Here is a 24,606-nt window from a genome sequence, read left to right on the forward strand (position 1 = left end):
GCATCAAAATGGCATCGTTGACGGGGACTGGTGTTATTTGAGAATTTTTAGTTCACTAGAATTTCCGTCTTATTAATCGTAGTTTACTAACTTAACTTGTAGTTTTGTTTTCTTGTCTTTATGTAAGCAAAGGAAGTGAGTATGACGAGCAACACTCATGAGCTAATGGAGTTTCTTCCATTAGAAGTAATGATATTTCGGGAGTGTCTCCTCACCTTCAAGCAATTGGAGGGTGAACGGATCCACAAGTCATGGGCAAGGTTTAATGAAATGATCAATCAATGCCCAATTCAAGATATTCTCGACATAGCTCTTCTTGACTGTTTCTACAGAAGTCTTGATTCTGGAAACAAGAGGTTGGTCGACCAACTCATTCCGGTAGGCATTGCGAAACAACTATATGTGGTAGCAGCTCACTTGCTTAATCAAATGGTTGAAATGAACCGAGAAGTGGAAAAGGACTCCATGTAAGCCGCCCTAATAGCTCAAATGGATGAGTTGGCTAAAAAGATGGCGAAGATTAAAATCCAGTGTAAAAGGAAGGATAAATACATCCCTCCTCATGAGAGAAGAAGTCTCAAGGACAATGAGGTTAAACGCCTTGAGGGAATGCTCTCAATCATTCTCCACAAGGTGATTGAGCAAGATAGCGAGCTGAAAGGAATGAAGGAAGACATTGAAGGAATGAAGCGAATGATTTGGTATCATTCCATAGCTATCCAACTGTTCAAGAATCTCATGGGCTATGCGTCGCACGATCTCCACCCGCAACAAAATAGGGGGTTGCCTAGTAATACCATGGCTAACCCCAAAAATAAAGTTTGAGTGTTGACCTGCATCATGCCACAACGTTAACTAAGGCACTGTTTGGGAGGCAACCCAAAACCTTTACAAGCTTTAGTTTTATTCTAAGAAATAATGGTGTATTAATTTCGCAGGAGAAAACGTGGAGAATGGATGAAAAATGTGGATTGGTAATTGATAGTCCCACTCGACGAGCAATCGAACTATTCGACGACTTCGATCTAGACCGCCGACAGACTCAAGATATAAGCTACAGTCTTTGACAATCGGCGGCAAGGGCAATAACTTGGCGTAACACTGAATCATTCAGCGGTACAAACTAATATTGCCGAATGAGCAACAACTGGACAGTTTCTAAAGGCCAATAGTTTCAAAAATGGAAAAATGTTCATTTTCTACTTAATTTCTACTGTCGAAAAACCGCACCTAGTAAGTAATTTTCATTATCTCTACACTCCTGGTATTTTAGTTGTCGATTAGTGCTAAAGCGTGGGATTACATTGCTTCCTAGCATTTCAACACAGTTCAAGCAGCATAAAAGGTTGGTTTCTCCCAAATCCCGAAACTACTAAAATTTTGTTCTCTTATTAAATTAAAACTGGTTGGGTTGACATGTGCTAGGCCTCTCTCTGATAAACCTATCTTGTCTAAATGCCAGATTCGATCTGAGAATCATGCCTAATTGATCTCGATATTTGAAATCCATCCCTCTTTGCCTGTGCATGAGATGATTTAAGCTTTGGGTGGATGAATGTCATGGGTCTTAATTTAATTTCACTATTGCAACTGTAAATTATATTTTGGGAATTTGCGAGGTCGAATTCGAATTGAAGGAAAGCATGTTAGGTTGTTTAGCGAACTAGGTCGGGTTCGTCAAACAACTAGGCGGCTAGCCTAAAGTGGCTTCGATCGCCCTCTGTCTGCATTCTTGAATCTTCATTGCACAGTAACTTTCAGCGAACGAACCTTTGATCGCCGATAGTAGTCGGCGATTCACGAATGGAACTTTCTCATCGCCGACTAGTGAAAGCTATTAGGGCAAAATCGTAGGCGAGCTCGACCCGACTCGCCAAAGAGATTTGGCGATTCGCCGATGAGTTCAGCGCATCTGTCTGCGACTAAAGCTCTGCACCACTAATTTACTTATTTCTAACTTACTCCTTATTGAATGCAGACATGGCCAGACCCAAAGTTACAAGAAGCAGCATGCCAACTCAAAGCAAGAAAATAGGGATAACAATTAACGATGATGCAGCTGCATCCAAAAGCAATGTTGCGAAACTTTCTAGTGCGAGTAAAAAAAGGCAAGGGCAAGGACAAAATCATTGAGCTATCAAATGTAAGCTCCGATAGCATGGGTTTTTACACTAATGACCCAACAACATACGATAATGATAGTATGAGTTAAGATGAAGACGAACTGATAGAGGCACGCAGGAATGAGCTACGATCCAAACAACTTAATGACCCATTACTGATCAGAAATCCTCGATCCACTGCTCAGACTCCTCCAGCTCCAGAACATGCAATAATACTGGCACCTCCAGTACAAGCCCCCCCGCCTAGATCATCGAATAGATTAAATTCTGATGACTAAGAATAATCATTGAACAAAAATGGCTGTCCATAGATGGGGTGATCGATAGGTATCCTGAGATAATAGTGTGCCTGAAATATCATAAATTTCAAGTTTTCACAAAACCACGTGGTTCTTATATGCCAAGCTGGGTCAGAGAGTTTTATAGTGCATACGGTGCATTGGTACCTCAGCGGAAGAGACTAGTCACGTCTTTCAAAGTAATTGACTATATGGTGGTCAGAGGAAGGAAGGTAGCTTGTGACAGTGAGGCTATCATCATAGCCTTGGGTATGTCCAATAAGATTAATGATCATTGTCAGCACTTGATCAGAACAAAGCAGCTGGATGCGATGAAACAGTGGTTGGTCCCACTAATCTCAGATAACAATACTCCGAAATGGCTAGCAGAAGGAATCCCAATCGAAAAGAAAGATCTGAACGTAGCTGCAAGAAATTGGTTCAGGTTTATCAGCAGCTCCATTATGCTATTACAGAATCAATTCTTCGCCTCGCTAAAGCAACATGTCTTGGGTGCATCATAGAGAAAACAAGGATAAATCTGGGAACGATTATTGCTTCCGAAATCCATATGCATGCCAAGCAAAGCCAGACATCTCTCCCTTTTCCGGTATTAATTACTACATTGTGCAAAAATGCCCGAGTACCTCTAGATGCCAAGAAGGATGTAGAAATGATGCCCACAACCTTGACCAATATCCAAAAGATCGAAGCCGAATATCTTAAGGATCAAGCAGAAAAGAAGCAGACTGAAGTGGCGACCACTAGATCTACACCTACAGAAGCACTTCTGCTCACTCCAGCCCTTCGACCTTCAGGTTTATTCATTACCACTACTACTTCCACTGGCACTCCAGGTTCCTCTGCTGCTATTTCCAAGCCCCCACTAACCCAAGCTTCCCTACTTCGGATGGGAAAAATGGCCCTTTCTGCTGATCGTCGCGCTGCTTGTTTAGAAGCCACTGTTCCAAGCATGATCCAGACGGCCCTAACTGATGTTGTGACACCCCTGAACACTACCATTGAAGCCCTAGCGGCCAGGATAGTGGTGTGTGAGCACAATCAAGGATCCACTAGTGAGATAAGATTCTTAAAAGCTGCCATTGTTGAGCTGCGAGAAGATGTGAATTACTTGAAGGCCACTGATGTGTCCATGGTCTTTGGGACAGTGGAAATTCCAGCCATGCCTGAGAGGCCTCAAACTACTACTGGATATGGGGATAGAGCGGAGAAGACAAACGATTCTGGAGCAGAAGCAGAGACTGATTAAGAGATGTTCGAGGGAGCTACAATAAACTACATAGCAGAGACTGAGGAAATCATGATAGATGCTGTTGTGCAGGCTTCCTTGGCCAAAGCTCCGGCTGCGGGATTTAGTGGGGCCGGTCCTTCTGGAGGTTACCCCCAGCATTGAAACCTGGATAGATGAGTCGATCAAGTAACCAGGATCACCTCTTTATCTCCCTCTCTGTCTTTCTTTACTCTACCTTTCAGATTCATTGTTATTTCCATTTGAGGACAAATGCTTTTATTTGTGGTGGGATGAGGTCCACCTTTGTGTGTTATTTGGATATTTGGGCTGTCTATTTTAATTTGTGTTATAAATATTGCTTTTTTGTGGATGTTTGATCTTATGGCTCCTGTTGTCTTACTTGCAAAATAATTTTGACCCTTTTGGAAAAATATTCGCCACCTCTTGTGTTGAAAAGTGGTTGTTCTTTTGCAAAAATTTAAGTCTCGATTTCGATCAATACCGATGACTTGAATAGTGCTCCCAATTAAACAAACATAAATGCAAGGCTACAACGAGGCCAAATGAAGTTACATAGACAATATGTGCACTCTTTGCATTACACAAAATAAAAAGCTTTTTTTACGAGGTACAAATAGAAATTCCTCTTTATTCCTCTTTATTTGATTTGTTACGAAATCAACCATAGATCAATTCCCTTTTTATTGACTACACCCCAATTCTGAGCTTCATGTTACTCTTTCCAAGTGACATGTCAGGTCTAGGGCATCCCAATTGGATTGACTGGGATGACAGTTTCTCCTTCCGAGTCTGTAAAATTTGAATTTCGATCAAATCACACATCGTAGTATACTAGGCCTTCTAGTTCTGTGACTAGCCATTTATCGAATTGATTTTCTTGTGAGGATCGTTGCACGCTAACGAACGTGTCTAGTCTTGTTTGATTAAAGTATTGATGCCTTGTGTGATTAGCTTACCTTGAACCATGCATGAATAAACCTAGAATATGCCCTGTTAGTCTGATTGATTTAGAAATGTGTACTCTTGAGATGATCATTTTAAAGAGTGTGAGCCAATTTGACATATACCTCTTTTTGTGGCCTACCTGTGAGCGTGTGAAACTCTCTTGAACACCCTTTAAGCCTTACCTTTCTTTGGAAGAACCTTGATAAACCCTAGACCTTACTTGATCCACTACCTATAATCCTCTTGATTTGCGGTTTAGTTAATAGTCAACTTAGGACAAAAAGCCTAAGTTGGGGATGTGGTGAAAAGGAAAAGGAGAAGTCAAGAAGCGCTATAAGAAGTTCCCCTTTACCCATGTTGCAGAACAATGGAGCCCTTCATAAAAAGAAAAAAATATAGATTGAAAAAAAAATTGTGGAATAAAGTACAAAGGATATTGGGGTTCCAAGCAATTCATGGGGAGTGAATAAAAGGATGACTTAGAAGCGCTAGAAAAAAAAGTGATAAAGGAAAAGAAGGGAATACTTTGAGAACACCACATCTCACGAGGAAAAGTCACAAAGCCTAAATGACGATACCTTTGCACTCAGCCCCATTACAAGCCTTAAAAAGACCTTTTTTATCTTGAGTAAGCTGGATCGAGAGTCAATTGGAAAATAAGGGCAAACCTATAGGTGAAAACATGCATTATGCTTCTCTTTTTTAGTGTGAGTGTTGTATCTGATTCCTGATCTTAAATTGACTCATAAATGTGTGTGAATATGGAATCATTCTTTGTGCGAGGGCATTTACATATTTTTGTTGAGCTTGAACTTGCAAAAGTAGCAAGTATTGCGAGCATGAAAATCTTTGGTGATGGTGTGTCACAATTTAAATTTTTGAGTACACAATTGATCCTTGTATAAGTAAATTGAGTCTTGTTGTGTGCATTCATGATTTAGTCATGTGTAGCACTGTTTGAGGCACCTTTTTTGAATGGTTGAACTTGAGTTTGCTTGAGGACAAGCAAAAGTTTAAGTTGGGGGTGTTGATGAGTCTACAAATTGGACTCCTTTAGGGCTTTATTTTAATGGAAATAGTGTCCTTGAATACTTGTTTTATCTCAATACCTGATTAAAATGTTGAAGTTTCATGTATTTGAAGTTTTAATGGAAGCATGGACACTTAGTGAAATGACCCCAAAAATGCCTGAAAATGTGCTTCGGAAACACCTATAATTGTAATTTCCATATATCTCAAAATCCATGCATGATTTCGGAAATTTGACTTCATATTTTTATTCAGGGGGTCAAATTGAGTGGGAAATGGGTCTAACCCGAATTTTAGAGCAACCGTATCATAATTCAAAAATCGCAAAAAAATGCGATTTGGAGGGTCAACTTTAAAGAGGCATATCTCTTAGCACACAAGGAACTGGAAGGGCCACTATCTATTAAATTAAAGCCCTTCGAGTTAGCTTTCCAATTCAATTGGTTTCACCTCATTCCGAGTTAGGATGAAGGAGTTATGACCATTTTCGTAAAACCTGTCCGGGCAAAATTGCAAATTCCAGTGAGCTTTTTTTTTTAGCGGGTTGGGGACGTTTTTTTTATAAATGTCCCATACTTAGTCATTTTTTTAAACTTCAAAACACTCTCTAAGCCCTCTCCAAAATTCCACCAAGATCTTCAATCAAATTCAAACATCTCAAGTTCTAATTCCGGATTTAACACTCAATCTCAAGCTTCAATTCTCCATCCCAATCTTCATCAAGGATTCTCCAAAGTTGAGGTATGTGGGTTTGATTGTGGAAACCTTGCTTTCCACAAGTCCAACAATTTATTCTATATTTTTACTTCAAGTTTATGGGTCCTTATGGTTATTATGAACTCTTGAAGTATGGAATTACTACTACACACCCTATTATGGTATATTTTGCATATTATCATGAAATGGAATTTTTATGTGATGTTTATGGTTTTCATGCTTCCATGATCAAATAATGAAGGTTGATTTATATATATGTAAGTTGTTGGTGGGCTGATTTATATAGATTTTGGAATTGGTTGGACTTAGTACTCTTGAAATACATGATTTTCTTTACATGAACAATAGCCCACCATGTGTTTGATAAAATGCCCACTTATAGAATTCTTAGGAAATAGAAGGTCCAATGTACGTCCTATGAGTCAGATGGTCATATAATCATTGAAATGATGATGAAATGGATACATGTATATGATTTTCTCTATATAAGTGTTGTGAGTCGACCAAGCCTAGCTCGGGGGGTTGTAGGCCCGGGTAACCGTATCAAGGGGTTGGTACCTTGTTTGCCTAGTACGGGGGGTAGTAGGCCCGTATAACCATATCGAGGGGTTTGTACCTTGGTCCCTAGCTCGGGGGCTGGTAGGCCCGAGTAACCACATTGAGGGGTTTATACCTCTTTCGCCTCTCCAAGGGGGTGGTAGGCCTTGGAAATACTATATTGATGGTCACTCGCCACACATGTACTACGTCTTACTAAATATGATTTCTTGTTTGTAAGCATCATTATACATATCATTTCATTAATATGCTATCTATCCGGTATGATTATGCATTTTTCCTATGATGTCCATCTATTGTAGCATTGCATTGCATCCCGTATACTTAGTACATTCAAACGTACTAATGCATACTCTATGCCTACATGATGTCACCATGTAGGGACCTGAGCACCGCTTGACCATCCTCCTCCGCGTGGCTAATATGATTTTCTATCGAGGTTATTGGTGAGTCCTCCATTCCGGCGACGTTGCTTATGATCTTTTGCTATATATAAGACTTTTCCTTTTTTTTGTTATGTATTAACTATGAGGGTGAGCCCGGTAGTTTGTCTAGGCCCCCGCTAAGTACCCATGTTTAGAGGTGGTGTTGGACAAGTTGTGTATTATGTTTGAGCTTGACTCATCTATGGTATTTATGTATCATTCCTTTTTTTTTTTGCTCCCTTAGTCCCGATTTCCCCCTTGATTATGCTTATCGCTTATGGTCATTTTAGTTGCTTCCGCGACCAAGGATGTGAAATGATACGCTATGAGGCTTGTTTGGGGTTCCTTCGGGTTCCCCATTCGCTGGTCACGTCTAGGCCCTAGGCTTGGGTTGTGACACTTAGGCGCAAAACGAAGCAAATAGGGCCAAAAAGAACAAAAAATGGAATCATGCGGATCATCGAGTTTAACTTGGCGAGTCGCCGAAATGACATGAACCGCCCTTCGTTCTAGTATGCGAAGCCTTGAAGGAAGTGGATCAAAAGGCTAGGAAATGAGCAGTCGGTGAGTCGCCGATCAGTTTCGCGTAGCAGTACTGTACCACCCAATGATCCAGAATACGAGGATGCTAAATGCAAGGCACTGAAGGCGATGAGCTGACCAAAGGGCGGATCGCCGAGTTTATCGGTGATCTCGACTAATGTCGCCAAACAATCCTCTGCAGCACAATCTATGAAAACTATAAATACTATTTAGAGTTGTAGTCTTAAGAAAAAATGGAGTGTGGAACAATTATTAATTATTATTATTTTCATTTTAGAACATACTTTAGCTGATATTTTTCTCTCAAGTTTGGAGAGGGTTTTGTGGAGATTTGAAAAAGGGAGTTCTTCTTCCATAAGTTTGGAAGTGGGTCTTCTCTATTCATTTTCCTTTGCTTAATTCGAGGTTTAATTTCTTATACCCAGTTGATTTCATTATCATGTTAAGTATAATTTCTTATTTCTTGATGTGTGGCTAAAATCCCCATTCTTGGGGTGTGATTTAGCAAATATGGGTTGATATTCTTATTGGGTCTTTCTTGCTGATAGGTTAGATGTATTTTAATGGTGATTTCACCTAGTGGTTGTGGTTTAATCTAAAGGTTTTGTAGTTGTAAATACAAATCCACCAATGTGTTTTCGGCTTGCCCGATAGGGAGGTCGTGAAACCAAAACTACTAGACTGATGGCTTAAGGAGTGGGTCGTTATGAGGTTCAGCCCGAGATGATGAGCCCAAGTCCCATATCCTAACACTCAGCTCGAGAGAGTGAGTGGGGTAAGGTGTAGGCTGGTCTTCATGCAGCAAATGGGTGTCTGAGAGGAACGTATTTGAAACGGGGTAAGTTGCCCGAGAGGGAACTCATTTCCATTTAAAGCTTAGCCTAGTCACTATTCTTTTGCAAATTTTCTATCGAAAGCATGTACCCAACAATTTATCTCAACTTGTATTGCGGTCACATCCCAAGAACCTTTCCCCATACTTGATTTTCTTGTTTATTTTGTTGTTTTAGTACTTGTTACGAAACCCCTTTTGTTATTTGACACATTTGTATCACCCCCTTTAATTTACAATATTTTTGTTCGTTAATATCTTTAGCTACGACTAGTTAGAATGTAAATTCTATTTTTCTATCAATTCTCAAAATCGCTCCCTTGGGACACGATCCCAACCCTAGGTTGGGTTACTATATTATCGACGATCGTAGACACTCATACCGAAGGTCAATGTCGTTGGTCACGATAAGCATCAACTATCAGCTACAACAACAACAAATAACACGAAGATGACAATAGTGAGACGGGTTCTTGGGATGTGATTTGATTATAGGCAAAGGTAGATAAATGCGTAATTGCAACTGTTACTAAATAGTTGTAAATTAGTGAATAAGCTAGACTTTAGAGGAGGTAAGCTTTCTCTCGAACAATTTACCTCGAATCAAGTCAATTTCTCTCGAACATCGACAAACATGCAAATAAAAACAGCCTACGCTTTACTCCATTCACTCTCTTGAGCTGAATGTGTGGAAAAGGGTTTAGGATTCACTCTGTCGAGCTGAACCCATGACAATCCAATACCTACAGACCATCAATTCAGTAATCTTGGTTTTAAAACCTCTCTCTCGAGCAAGCCAAAAACATGAAGGTAGAACTGCATTTGCAACTACAATTCTTTAAATTTAACCACAATTACTGATTGAAATTACTTCCTAAAAGCATTTAGACTAACAATTAGCAATACCCAGAAGCTAAATGAGCCCATAATCACATAATCACACTCCCAAGAATTGGGGTTTTAGCTAGACATCATAAAAAGATAAAAACCGTTACCAAATTCTGTTTCCATCAATAGGGTACGATTAATTTCATCTTTACAATGGTCCGAATTGAAGAATCTCAAAGACCCACCTCCAATTTCTCAAAAATAGAAAACTTCAATTCTTCAAAGCTATGGAAAACTTGTCTCCAAACTCAAGGTTAAAGCTGAAAATTCTAATTAATTAAAAATATGATCCAAAAAGCTCTAAGATTAAATGTTCAAAAACATATTTATAGTCGCCAAAAATATGTTGCGAAGGACCATTCGGCACAGTAAGTCGGGCTCGCCGATCAGCTCGGCGATCCGTTCTTTGGTCAATGTCTTCGCTTTTTTGCCTTGGCCTTCAGCTTCTTCAAGTTCTGTAACTTTAGGTGATCCAACACTGCATCGCGGAACCACTCGACTATCCGCCGACTGCTCCTTTCTCTCACCAACTTGATTTTCTCCTTCAGGGCTTGGCACATGATACGCTCAAATTACACCTCCCTAAAGAAGTATAAGCGATCGTTATCAAGTAAAGAACCCAACTTGTAGGTTGGGGTCGATCCCTCGAGGAAAATGGTTTAGACTTTACTTTAACCAACAATTATATTCAATTAGTCAAATTACTTCCAACAACAAGTAATAAAAAGGGGGGATTTGTGAAACAAATTGTAAGAATTCAATAAACAAAAGTAAATTTTGGTTGTTATCTAGATGAGAAAATTAACTAAGGTACACGTGTTCACCACAAGCTCATAACTCAGTAATCCTAGTAATAGTAATCCTTTCCTAGTGTATTACATGCAAAGTGATAAGTTAGGTATCTCTAAATCCTTGGTCCGGCATCTAGAGAATTTCACCCCGCACCTTGGTCCGACTACGTGTGTCTAATTTATTAACCCTTACCTTTACCTCATATTAGACATCATAATCGATGTTTGGCTTAGTTATTACTTCACACCAATCGACACTAGCCTATTAGATAGTATCACACTAAATCTATGTTGATAATTCTTTTCTTGTTGATTACCTCCTTGGTCCGGCAAGTAGCAACAAGGCGAGTTCTAAGCGTGCACTCGTTAAAAAGACTTTTGAGCGAAAGAATTATCAATGCATGCAAAACACTATTTAAGAATTGCTTAATTACTATTCATACTTTGTTAATCGCTCATGGATCCCACAACCCTAGTTGTGGATTTAGTTACCCATATTAGCAAGAACACAATTCATAGTTTTAGATGAAGAAATCATGAACTTACGTAAAGAGAATAACAAACCCAGAAATTCAACTTGAATTGCAAATCCACAATCTTCACAACGAACTTAGGAAATCAATAATTGCTAGGGTTGCTAATTAGTCTCCAAAGTCACCAAGTAAAACTAGAATAATAATGTCTAACCCCTAAATTCGAGGTTCACATGCCCTATTTATAGAAAACAAGTCTTAAATTAAAAGGGAAACAAATTAAGGAAAGTTTGTTGAGGCACGCGTCTTCATTCCACGAGATTGACTTACGGACCGTCAATGGATCTACGGTCCATAAGTCCCTTCCGTCAGCCAGGACTTGGAAAATATTTCAGCTTCCAAAAATCAACTTCTCTGAAGCAAACAACGGACTTGCAGTACGGACCGTAGATCGATCTACGGTCTGTCAATCCCCTTCGTAGCTCCATACATGGAATCTTCAAAAAATCAGGTACTGGAACCCTCGCAGTATCAATCTACGGATCAACAGTACGGTCCGTAGATCAATCTACAGACCGTCAATGATCACCGTGGTTCCACACTTGGTCAGATTTCCCTGATTTGTCTTTCATACCTTGCCCGCTGATCTACGATCATAACCTACGGACCGTCAATGGACCTACGATTCATAGATCACCTCCGTGAATGCCCTTTTATGTATTTCTCTCAGTTGTCTTTGTACTTCTGCGCCCGAACATCCTTTCTGCAAAATATAATAAAAACACATAAAAATCAATACAAAAAGGCCCTAGACACACACAACTTGTAAGTGAAATGTATTAGAAATACCGTAAACTCACGGTATATCAGCACACTGAAACTTTAGGCGGTCAAATGGTCACTCGGTGACTCTCCAAATGGACTTGGCGATAACCAGGCTCTCTTTTCTTCCTTCTTTCAACTCCCTTCGTTCCTTTTTGCAAATTAGTGTCCTTGCTTTGTTCCTCAATCCAAATACCTGAAAATCCAGGATTTCACGTCAGTTATTGGCGCAAAATATGCATTTGAGGACACTAAATCCATCCAAATAAAGTCCTAAATGAGTCCAAATCTCAGATTCGTCAACACCCCCAACTTAAACTTTTGTTTGTCCTCAAGTAAAACTGAATTTCAGCAGTTCAAAAAAGATGTCTCAAACAGTACTACACAAGACTCAATCATGAATGCACATAACAAGACTCAATTTACTTATGCAAGGATCAATTGTGCACTCAAAGATTCAAGTTGTGACTCACATTTACCAAGGATTCTCAAGTTCACAATACTTTCTTCAAATGCAAGTTCAAGCTCAACAAAGATATTCAAATTCTCTCACACAAAGAATGATTCCATATTCACACACAATGGTTCAACACTTTTATAGTTCTGGAATCACCTACAACTCTCACACTCACAAAGATGAACACATGCATGACTCCACCCATAGGTTTGCCTTTGTTTTCCAACCAACACTTGTTTCAGCTTACTCAAGATCAAAAATGTCTTTTCAAGGCTGGTAACAGGGCTACGTGTAAATGTATGGTCATTTAGGCTCAGTGGTTGCTATCCTCATGAAATGTGGTCTGAATAACACTTCATTTCCTTCTCTTCAACATTTTCATTCATGCTCAAAAGTCACCCCATTATTCACTTTCCATAGAATACCGAACACCCCATTTGTTTTGCAACTTTCACAACTTTATTCCACAACTTTTTCATTATTTTTCTTTTTTTTTTCTTTTTTTTTGTATGGAAGGGTTCCATCTTTCTCAAAACTATGGGTCAAGGGGGACTTCTTTGCACTTTTTGATTTACCTTCTCTTTTCACCACACCCCCAACTTAGGCTTTTATTCAAACAAACCACACTTCATGAGGATTATGGGTGAAGGGATAAAGAAAGGTCATAATTTCATCAAATTTCTTCCCAGAAAAGGATAAGGCTCAAAGGGTGTTCAAGCAAAGATCACACACTCACAAGGTAGGCCATAAAAGAGGTATAATGTCAAATGGTTTCACTCTTTAAATATTTTGCCTAAGATCATTTCAAGAGTTCACATCACTTGGTCAACCGGACCAACGGGGCAAATTCTAGGTGTCATTACACATGGTTCATAGTAAGCTCATCACACAAGGCATTGACACCAATGCCAAACAAGACTCCAGACTTTCGCTAGTGTGCAATGTTCATCACAAGAGACTCAATTTGACAATCGGTTAGTCACAATGAGATGAAAAGAGTTTACATCTTGCCTATGCAACTTCATTTGGCCTCATCGTAGCTGCATATTCATGTTTGTTCGATTGAGATCACTATTCAACTCATCGGTATTGATCACAATCGACACTCAAATTTACACAAGAACAACCATAATTAAATACATAAGAGGTGGAAAATTTTTTCGAAAGGGTTCAAAAATCATTTACATTCAAAATAAGGGGCCACAAGCTCAAACATCCACAAAAACAGTGCCAAAACATAATATATAGCACAAAACCCAATATACATAAAAGTCATAATCATAAGAGGTAGGTATGGAAATACCTCACCCCACCACAAAAAAAAACAATTTTTCCTCAAATGCAATAAACATCCAAAATCAATAAAAATGATAGAAAGGGAGGTAAAAAAAAGTCATGTCTAAACAGTCGCTCCATCTGTCAGGGCATCAGTGCCCGGGGTAGTAGCAGCAACACTTAATCCACTAGGGTCAGCCAAGAGTGTGTCTGCCAAAGAAGTCTACACAGTTGCATCTACCATTGCCTCCTCAGTCTCCGTAAGGCCCTCGTAAGAAACCTCCTCAGCAACCCCAACCATCTCCTCATCTGTCTCAGCCTCAGACTCGAGATCAACTACCTCCTCAGCTCGAACATCATCTCCGATGGTAGCCGAAGGCATATCTAGCTCAATTAGTACATCTGGGATCTCCACCGTACCAAAAATCATAGACATGTCAGTGGACCACATCTGGTCCACATCTCTCCTTAGCACAGCAATAGCGGCCTTTAAAACCGTCACCTCCTCAGTGGCTTCTTGGCCACGCTCGCACACCACTATCCTTGCCGCAAGGGCATCAATATCCGCACTCAAGGGTGTCACAACATCAGAAAAGGCCTTCTCAATCATGCTAGGAATGGAGGCCTTAAGTCTGGAAGTGCGTCTATCCAAAGAATGGGCTAGTTGCCCCATCCGTAGCAATGTAGCCTAGTGAGTGGAGGTCGTCCAACAACAGCAGTACCAGATCTGGGAGGCACAAGAGTAGTAGAGGAATTGGGAGTAACAGAAGGGGTAGCACTAGATGTACCTAAAGGCTCAGCAGCCGGAGTAGGCAAAGGTGCCTCTGCAGGTAATGCATCTGTATCCACAATCGGGGAAGTGTCCACCGGGGCTGCCTTCTTCTTATCTGTCTCATCCTTCAAATATTCCACCTCAATCCTCCGGATGTCAGTAGAAGATGTGGGAATCACTTCCACATCCTTCTTTTTATCTCTAGGTACCTGAGCTCGTCTGCACAGCTCGGTGATCAACACCAGAAATGGGAGGGAAGTTTGGCACTGTTTGGCCCTCATGGCCATCTCCTGCTCAACGATCATACCCAAATTTATGTGTTCTCGTGCAATGATCGAGTCGAGACAAGCTGCCTTTGTGTGGCGTAGGATAGACTCATTTTGAGATGGCATGATAGTGCTGCTTATAAAGCCAAACTAGTACCTCACAGCTACATTTAGGTCCGTTTTTTCTATCTGACCCCCTACCTCCATCCATCTCGGAGTACCATCACATATGAGAGGGGCTAGCCAGCTTTTCATGTTCTCCAAGGATTTATTTTTGATCTTGTACTGGTGGGCATCTGCAATGTTGTCGGAGCACTCTAATACCACATTTATGTTGGTACTGTCGCACATCACTTTCTTGCCCCTTACAACCACATAATCAACCGGCTTGAATTTAGCAGCCAGTTTCTTCCTTTGCAGAACTAAGGCTCCGTAAGCAGTGTAGAATTCTTTGACCCAAGTTGGAATATAGGAACCTCGGGGTTTTGTGAAAATCTCAAACTTATGGGCCTTTATGGTGCGCCAAATGTCGGGGTATCTTTCTATCACCCCATCAATAGAGAGTCTCTTTTCTTCAATGATAGTCCTCAATCCCTCAGTCTTTAGTCTGTTCATAGACCGTGGGGGAGGACCCTATACTGGTGGTGCTAGGACCACAGTTTGTGTGTGGGCAAGGGGAGGTATAGTGGCCTGGGGAGTCTTAATCCTAGACGGATCATTCATCCTTTTGGATCGCAGCTCCGCTCTCTGGGCTACTAGTAACTCATCTTTAGGCTCAGAAATTTCAACTTGATGCTCCTAGTGTTCACCCTCACTCTCAGAAGTGGTGAGGTGAGTGGCATAGATGTCGTCACTGTTGGAGCATGCCTCCGGTGATGCAGGTGTAGGAGCCTTGCCTTTTCCCTTTCCTTTCCCACATGTGGTGGGAAGTTTGGCAACCTTAGCCTTGGATGTAGTTGCATCCATATTGATTTTGATTCCCTTAGCTCTGTTGCGAGGAGGCATGTTTCTACCGGCCACTTTTTGTCTAGCTATATCTGCAAAAACATCAAACAGAGTTAGAATATTTCAAACAAAGTTGCAGCCAATAGTTGCAGACAGACTCGCTGAACTGGTCGGCGAGTCACCGAATCACTTTGGCGAGCCATATCGGGCTCAACGAAAGGATTGGCTTAAAAATTTCTCAGACAAATGGCATGTCGGCGATAGGAAGGGCATTTCGGCGAATCGCCAACAACATTCGGCAAGCAAGGACTAGCCTGCCGAAAGTTACAGTGCATTTTAGGGGTTAGGGGCGCAGAAAGGGCGATCAAAAAAGACAATTGGTGAGTCGCCGAATGCATTGACGAACTCAGGCTTCTCATCGAAAGTTACAAAACCCAAACTCAAATTTAGCATAGAATTAAAGTTGAACTGGGGGGATTCGGTGAACTGCCGAGTGGTTCGGCGAGCTCGACCCGGCTTGCCAAACTGCCCAACGTGTCTACTTTCAATCAAACATCCAAAATTCAACCCTGCAGCCCCCAAAAACAAAATTAAACCATGCACTCATTCAATTAAACTAAGACCCATTATGCCCATGCCCCTGGGATACTCAAACTTCTCCCAGTTTGGCCAAATTTGGCCATTTGACGACTTTTGCCCTTAAGAATGACGTCAACCGCTCCATCATTGGGTAATACACGTCATTTGGCACAAATGCGGGTTACTTAGATTCACCCGACTAGACCCAAACACAACCCAACAAGATTGATCAATTTTTAAGCACAAAATTTTGGGAAATCAACAATATTGGCATTGTACGCATGATATTCAAGGTTAAACAGGCACATAAGCACACATTTATGATTCAGAAAGGCCCAGCACACAACACTAAGATACGAACAATTGCAAATGAGTAAAAATTACTAATTACAATTTTGGGGTTCGAAAAACTAACCTTTAATACCGAATAGAAAATTTGAATAGCTAGGCGGCAAAGGATCCAACTCCGAACACACAATCGACTACCAAAAAGTGGCAATAACGCAAAAATATGGGAACACAAAGTGCGGGTGTGAGTTTGGAAAGTTGAAAAATGAGGGAATGTGAAAGATTTTGAACTTTTAAACTTTTGACCTTTAAAATCGTCCAGTTCTCACCCATTCAACGACATAAGTTTTACTCGCCGCCGAGTGGATACTTACCTCACCGAGTTTTATAGGACCTTCAGTTAATGTAGGGGTCCAAATGGCGGATTAAGTCGTGATCGCTGACCCGTTCGGTGAGACGCCGATTTACTCCTGGGCGCACCGAGTTTTACAGATTTCAATTTTAAAATTTCTTGAGTCCAACGGTGGTCAAAGTCGGGATCGCCGACCTCTTTGGTGAGTCACCGACTAGACTATTGGCTTGCAAATCACCACTTTTCGAACACATCTTACACTTCAACCTGCAAAATCAACACACGGTTGTTTCTAAATCAAAACAAAAGCAGTAAAACACTTGGGTTGCCTCCCATGAAGCGCCTTAGTTAATGTCGTAGCACGACGCAATTCCCCACTTAATTTTGAGTGGTGGGGTAGAGACGAGACAAAACATGACCCATTTGGGTCTCTAGTAGTTGAATAGATATGGATTATGAAGCAGTCATCTTATTCAACAGTGAGACATTCTTTTTTATCTCATTCAACACTTTCTCGTGTTCTTTGATATTGTGAAGAATGAGTGAGAGTATCTCTTCTATTTGTCCACATTTGTACTCCTTGGGCTTTATACGCTCGTGAGGGGGAATGTACCAGATTTTCTTTTTATTCGGTGTTTCCAATTCCATGATCTTTTTGGCCACGAGATCCAGCTGGGTCAACAGTGTGGCTAAAATTTGGTCCTTCTTAGTCTCTTTGTTGGTCTTGGCCATATGATCAAGGAGCTGGACTGCTATTGCATATGGTAGTTATGTGAGACCACCTGAAGAAATTTGGTTAGCCACTACCCTATTCTCCGGACCAAGACCTCTATAGAAGCAGTCCAGTAGCATGTTATATGAGATTTCACGAGTTGGGCTTTGCAACAATAGTGACTTAAATCTCAGCCACAACTCATGGATTGACTCATCCTCCATTTGCCTGAAACTTAGGATGTTAACCCTAAGAATCATCATTCTCAAAGGAGAGTGGTCTGTTTGGTCACCGTTGCTACAAGATATGCTCCTTTATTCTTCTTTAAACAAGTAACATGAAAACAAAAAGTAAAAGTAAGTAAATTCAACTATAACTAACAGGAACAGAATTCAACTTAACCAAAAATATATAACCAACACCATCCCCAGCATCGGCGCCATTTTGATTAATGTTTCAAGGACAATTAATCCAGTTCTAAGCGTCAACGATTGTTAGTCGGTATAATAACCCAACTAAATGAGTTGGGATCGAATCCCACAGGGAGTGGTACGTGTTTAAGATTTAAGAGTAAAGTACGAATATGTTCAAATCAGCCATAGGAATAGACATTTACGAATAAAAATATAATTTAAAAAGAGGGTGACACGAACGTCAAATAAGGGAGTTTTGGTTTTAACTATCAGCTACAACAACAACAAATAAAACGAAGATGACAATAATGAGATGGGTTTTTGGGATGTGATTTGATTATAGGCTAAGCTAGAAAAATGGGTAATTGCAACTGTTAGTAAGTAGCTCTAAATTAGTGAATAAGCTAGACTTTAGAGGAGGTAAACATTTTGTCGAACAATTTACCCCGAATCAAGTCGATTTCTCTCGAACATCGACAAGCATGCAAATAAAAACAGCCTATGCTCTAGTCCATTCACTCTCTCGAGCTGAATATGTGGAAAAGGGTTTAGGATTCACTCTCTCGAGCTGAACCCATGACAACCCAATACCTATAGACCATCAATTCAGTAATCTTGGTTTTAAAACCTCTAGCTCTAGCAAGCTAAAAACATGAAGGTAGAACTGCATTTGCAACTACAATTCCTTAAGTTGAACCACAATTACTGATTGAAATCACTTCTAAACAACATTTAGACTAACAATTAGCAATACCCACAAACTAAATGAGCCCATAATCATATAATCACACCCCAAGAATTGGGGTTTTAGCTAGACATCATAAAAAGATAAAAATCGTTACTAAATTGTGTTTCCATCAACTGGGTACGATTAATTTCGTCTTTACAAAGGTCCAAATTGAAGAATCTCAAAGATCCACTTCCAATTTCTAAAAAATGGAAAACTTTAATTCTTCAAAGCTAAGGAAAACTTTTATCCAAACTCAGGGTTCAAACTGAAAATTCTAATTAATTAAAAATATGAACCAAAAAGCTCTAAGATTAAATGTTGAAAATCGTATTTATAGTCGGCAAAAATATGTTGCGAAGGACCATTTGGTACTGTAAGTCGGGCTCGCCGATCCGACCTTTGGTCAATGTCCTCGCCTTTTTGCCTTGCCTTCAGCTTCTTCAAGTTCTGTAACTTTGGGCGATCCAACACTGCATCGCGGAACCACTCGGCGTTTCGCCGACTGCTCCTTTCTCTCACCAACTTGATTTTCTCCTTCAGGGCTTGGCACACTGGAACTTTAGGCAGTCAAATGGTCACTCGGCGACTCGCCTAATGGACTTGGCGATCACCAGGCTCTCTTTTCTTCCTTCTTTCAGCTCGCTTCGTTCCTTTTTTCCAATTATTGTCCTTGCTTTGTTCCTCAATCCAAATACCTAGAAATCAAGGATTTTACATTAGTTATTGTCACAAAATAAGCATTTGAGGACACTAAATCTATCCAAATAAAGCCCTAAATAAGTCCAAATCTCGGAGTCATCAATGAATAAGTTCCTTATGACATAGTTCTATTGCGTGATTTAGAGTATTAAAGAAGGGATTCTTTTCTTAAATATTTGTAGTCCCTCATTTATAGAAGTGGGGCCCTCACAACCATAAATAAATCCTACTGACACGGTTTTATAGACACCCTAGGACACTTGAACTTTGTGCTCTGATACCAAGTTTTTCACGCCACGAGCCTTCTCCCTGGACATGGTCGACACTCGAGAACCATTGTTATTCCCCAAGTGAACTCTCATTTCGGCTGACTACAAGCAGAAAACTAACTCAAGCGTACACAAACACAAATATGAAAGAAATGTTTAACAACAGTTTACTGAATCTCAAAATTCTTTGAATATATTGAGTATAAAACATAAGTTTTAAATAAAACATTTGAAACTGAATGACTCTCCAAAACTGTCTATCTATGAAGTCTCTATTTTATAAAGATGGGTGTCGGGACAAGACCCATGACACCTCAAAAAAATTACTATGAACAACTCATAAAAGATGGAGTCTCTCCGAAAGCAAGGAGGCCTCACTCAAAGCTAACGAGCGGATGAAGTGATCTCAACGAAACTCCTATTGAGGATCCTAAGTACCTGAATCTGCTTCATAAAAGATGCAGGTCGAATGAAATTAGTACATTAAATGTACGAGTATGTAAGATAGCTGAATAACAAATAACAAAAAAGACTGCAATAGATATAAATATATACCCAACTAAATGTAAAGTAATACAGTATGTCTCGTCCATGCTGTCATATTTGTCTTATACCTTGCCGAAATATAGAGCATCCTAACTAAGTGGATTCATTAAAGCTCTTCTCGAAAGTAATAAGGAGTCGTCTAAAAAGTATTCCCTCTGTCCCAATTTATATGACTCATTTTCTTCTTTGGTCAGTCCTAAAAAGAATGACACATTTCCTTATTTGGTAAATATTTAATGACATTATCCCTATTTTACCCTTTTTGAATCTCATTATTTCAATAGTTGCACTCTTTTAATTTAAAGAAAAAGTTAATGAAATGCAATAAAGTACAAATACTTTTCTCTTTTTCTAATAGTCAACAGTATTTTAAACATTTTTTTCAATACTTTGTCATATCCTTTTCTTTCTTTTCACCACTTTATCATATTCTTTCTTTCTTTTACACTATTGATAGAATTGTGAAGTACGTGAATGTAATTTTATTTTAACTTTTAAAAATTAAAGAATGTAGAATCAAAAGTTGTCCTCACTTAAAAAAACTTTGATGAGTGTTTCTTCTTTTTTCTTTAGTTAAGATTCACAATAAAAATAAAATAAAAATTTTCAAATATAAACTTCAAGAAGTAAAATTTTCTTACATTTACCAAAATGACAATTTTCTTCAACATGTTGAATTTACAATCTCCCAGCAAAAACGTTAAACTATTCCAAAAGTAAATTACACATTGCAAGATTTTAACATAAACATTAAACTATCCAAAAATTAAATTAAATTTGCAAAGTTCTAATATAAACATTAAAATGTACAAAAACACAAGTTGTTTTAATACTTGTAATTCCATCACTGTTGAAGTAGAGTTAAAGCATGATTAACAACATCAACATCGCAACGAACTTGAAGCGGAAGATCATTTTCTCTTTCTAGTCTTTCTTTGTTCATATGAGGCACTTTGTAGTTATTGCCACCGTTATCTTTCATCACCTCATTCATACAACACTGCAAAGTCAAAAATACATGATTGAATCGTTCTACTTTCATTTCCTTGAAGGATTTTTCAACAACCTCCACTAATTCATCAATATTTGAAGGAGCATTTTGATATTGAAGAGATTGAATTGCTCTAAAAAAATCCAAGGTCCAAAATGTTAAGATCGGGACTATTTGGGGGTTGAAAGCATAACTTAATATCAAATCCATCCCGTTGAGCGGCTTCCATGAATTCCAAATCATTAACACCAATATTTGGTCTTGCATTATCTTGTTGGATGAAAATGGGTGCACTTGACGTTGAAGCTGGCCATTTTGATCAAATGGCTGGAAGAACTTTCTCTATCAACCAAGCTCTTGTGATATTTTTAGTCACTGATAAAATCGATTATGTTTTGATAGTTCATGTTGTTCGATTTTTGCTATTCCATTTGACTGGTTCCTTAACTACAAACGGAAAAATTTCTATTTTTTCCAAAATTAACTCAACTCCATTAGCGTCAAATCTAGGACGTGCAACAGCTGCCATAAACATAACTTTTGTGATAAAAGTTTTACTTTTGCTAGAACGATATGGATTAGACTCTTCTTCTTCGGGAAGAAGATAATACCTTTCAGATTTTTTCGATAAGTAAAACTATTTTTCATCGATATGGACATAATTAAACATATCTATAAACATGGGATTTGAGTGAAGTGTACTCTGATCAATCTTTGACAGGCAAAATCGAAGTCTCTCCTTTTTGTTTTCTTCGGTCAAGTGTGGTTTGATGGCGTTGGTGTGTGGCCTAATTGCACCTTCTTTCACACGTCGAAAAACTGTTTTGCCATATTTATTGCAAAAGAAAGAGATCGAATATTTGTTCGATGACATAGTGGAATTTCTTTGAATTGGTTGATATCGACTTGTATGCGTTTTCTCCCAACTCTGCCTGCAAGATTAGTTGAAACATTTAACGTGTCACCATTAGCAACACATAATCTAGCTTGTCTCCAAATACGATCAATGGTACTTCTTGATGTGTTGAACAAAATAGTTTCTTCCTTTACAGAACCATGTTTAATTGTTTCATTCTTACTTTCTTTCAAAAGTCACTCCGCAATTGCTCGACGCTCGTTTAGATTCAATCATCTTTTTGAGGTAATTGGGTCTTCTGAAAATTCAACACTCATTTTAAGATCACTGATTGGAAAAAATGTAAAAGGAAGAATTGAAAAATTAAATATGAAGTATATCTACTTATATAGAGTCTATTAGCTAATATTTTAAAATTTGAAAAAAAAAATTGGCGCTTGAAACTGAAAAATTTGATCTTTTCCCACAATTTGTTTTTTGATGTTATCATTTTTTTAAAACTACAATTAAAATCATGAAAAAGAACTACTTTTACCTGCAATGGTAAAAATTTCATCATTTTGGAGTCTGTCTTCTTCATTGAAAGACTAAGGGAGAGAGAATGGAGAATGGAGAATACAGTAGAAAGAAGAGAGAGAAATAAGTATATTGGGCTCTTTTGATTTACATTAATGGCTGATCTAACATTAACTTATGAGGAGAGAGAAAAGTAATAAATTTTCTATTAAATGTCAGATGTAGTATTTTTTTTATTTAACAATTTAAACTTATTAATAAGGGTATTTTCAGAACATTGTAGAGTCTTTCCATTTTTCTTAAAGTTTGTGTCAAGTCAAAGTACCTCATATAAAATGGGACGGAGGAAGTATGATGTTTTACCCATGTTGGCTACATGGTTTATGAGGAATGTGAGTTGTCTGAACTCATACCCATATCAGTGCTCAATACTACTCCCAATAACTATATAACTAAGGAAGAGAAGTACAATTAATATGGATAAAAGATAGCTTCCATCCAAGATTAATTTTTTTTTCTATAGAGAGCATGTAAATGAAGGATTTCCATTGATGATAATTTGAGAAGGATGAGATTTGCCATTGTATCTAGATGTTGGTGTTATGACACACAACAAATGAAAACAATGTCACATTTATGTCTAACAACTTCCATAGCTCAAAAACTATGGAAGTATTTTGCTTCCTGTGCAAATCTGGATATTGAAGGCAGAAATCTAATGCAAACTATCAAATCCTGGTGGTATGTTGAGGCTCCTAGTAAACTTAAGTTTGTTCTATGAGCTATACCAGCCTTGATATTGTGGAGTTTATGGAAGAGAAGAAATCATATCAAACATGGAGGCCAGAGCAACTTTGAACAGCTGGTTCAACAAATGACAAAGCATATATATATAACTTTTGACAACTGTGAAAAGCTTAGGAATCATTTTAGTTGGAAGGTCATGGTCAGAAGTGGTAACAGTACTAGGGAATTACAAACCTAGACTCTACTACTACATTGTTAAGTGGAAACCACCGGAGGTTGGTCAAGTAAAATGTAATACATATGGTGCAAGTAAAGGAAACCTATAAGAGAGTGCATATGGATTTTGTTTCAGGAAAAGAAATGGAGACATGCTACATGCTCAAGCCAAAGGGATAGGAATTGCTACAAACATGGAAGCAGGGGCGAGAGCAATACAAGTAGCTTTGAAGGCCAATGCAAGGAACGGGTATCAAAACGTAGTAATTGAAACAAATTCTCTTCCTTCGAAAAACATTATACAAATGATATGGAGAGTTCCGTGGAAAATTGCATAAATAATAGAGGATATAATGAAGGAGATGCGCATACAAAAGGCAATAGTTAAACATATATCCAGAGAAGGAAATCAAATAACAGATTATTTAGCTAATTTAACTATTAATCAAGGAGACACACATATATTAAATAGTTTCTCAAAGCTTCCAATAGCAGGTCGAAGAATCATAAACATGGACAAAACACAGATTCCAACAATCAGAATAATAGGTAGATTAAGCATCATGAGGATTCAGCTTCAGACATATAAACAGATTTGGGGGGGGGGGAGCAAGAGGACCATGTACATGATAAAATGCCCTCAGATGGGGATCATTACACCTGATAGAATAAAACTAATATATATTATTTCAATAAAGCATCAGGGGTATATCATCATCTTTGACATTCAAGCATGGAGAGCAGCACGAGATCCTAAAAGATATGTACAGGGAGCACATAAGCAACTGACGCAATATAACAAAGGGTCAGATTGTACAAAAGGATAGGAAAGAAAGGCGGGGATCGAGAAAGAACCTGGGCTGGTACTGCAAACTCAGGATGAAAATCACCATGAAGCACAAATGAACCACACATTACCGCTTACGCAAGGTCAAGGGCAAGAGAAGGGTCAGTGGCAAAAAATGAACAACAAGAAGAAAGAGAGGAAGAAAGTAGATGTACCAAGCGACTACTCTTGTGTGAACTGTGCTGCATTGAAAAGGAAGGACTCCGACGACTGTCGGAGGGGAGTAGCTAGGAGGCTGAACTGGAAAAGGAAAGGGCGAAAAAAGCGGATGGTATTAGATTTTCTTTCCTAAATATAGACGAGGGTTGTTTGGTCTGGGCTGGGCCAATTTGGGAATTAGACGTATTAATATAGGCTATTTGGCTAGACTGAATGTGATGATGCTTGGTATTAATAAAAAGGAAAAACTACATAATTAGACATACTTAACTAT

At 38.9% G+C, this 24,606-nt stretch overlaps 1 protein-coding gene and 1 long non-coding RNA gene across 2 annotated transcripts; both read right to left on the reverse strand.

Annotated features, from left to right (window-relative positions):
* Window positions 1-13,652: 13,652 nt before the first annotated feature.
* On the reverse strand, window positions 13,653-14,039 carry LOC125873854 (uncharacterized). Its single transcript, XM_049554702.1, has one exon. The coding sequence runs from the start codon at window positions 14,037-14,039 to the stop codon at window positions 13,653-13,655; it is 387 nt and encodes a 128-aa protein (XP_049410659.1).
* A 9,815-nt stretch (window positions 14,040-23,854) lies between these two features.
* Window positions 23,855-24,376, reverse strand: LOC125874908 (uncharacterized). The gene is made up of 2 exons (XR_007447327.1): window positions 24,182-24,376; window positions 23,855-24,111 (listed from the first exon to the last, which is right to left on the reverse strand). It is a non-coding gene; the product is annotated as an uncharacterized LOC125874908 (long non-coding RNA).
* Between the last annotated feature and the right edge of the window lie 230 nt (window positions 24,377-24,606).

Source organism: Solanum stenotomum, chromosome 8 (assembly GCF_019186545.1).
Source record: "Solanum stenotomum isolate F172 chromosome 8, ASM1918654v1, whole genome shotgun sequence".
In the NCBI taxonomy this organism is placed as follows: domain Eukaryota; kingdom Viridiplantae; phylum Streptophyta; class Magnoliopsida; order Solanales; family Solanaceae; genus Solanum; species Solanum stenotomum.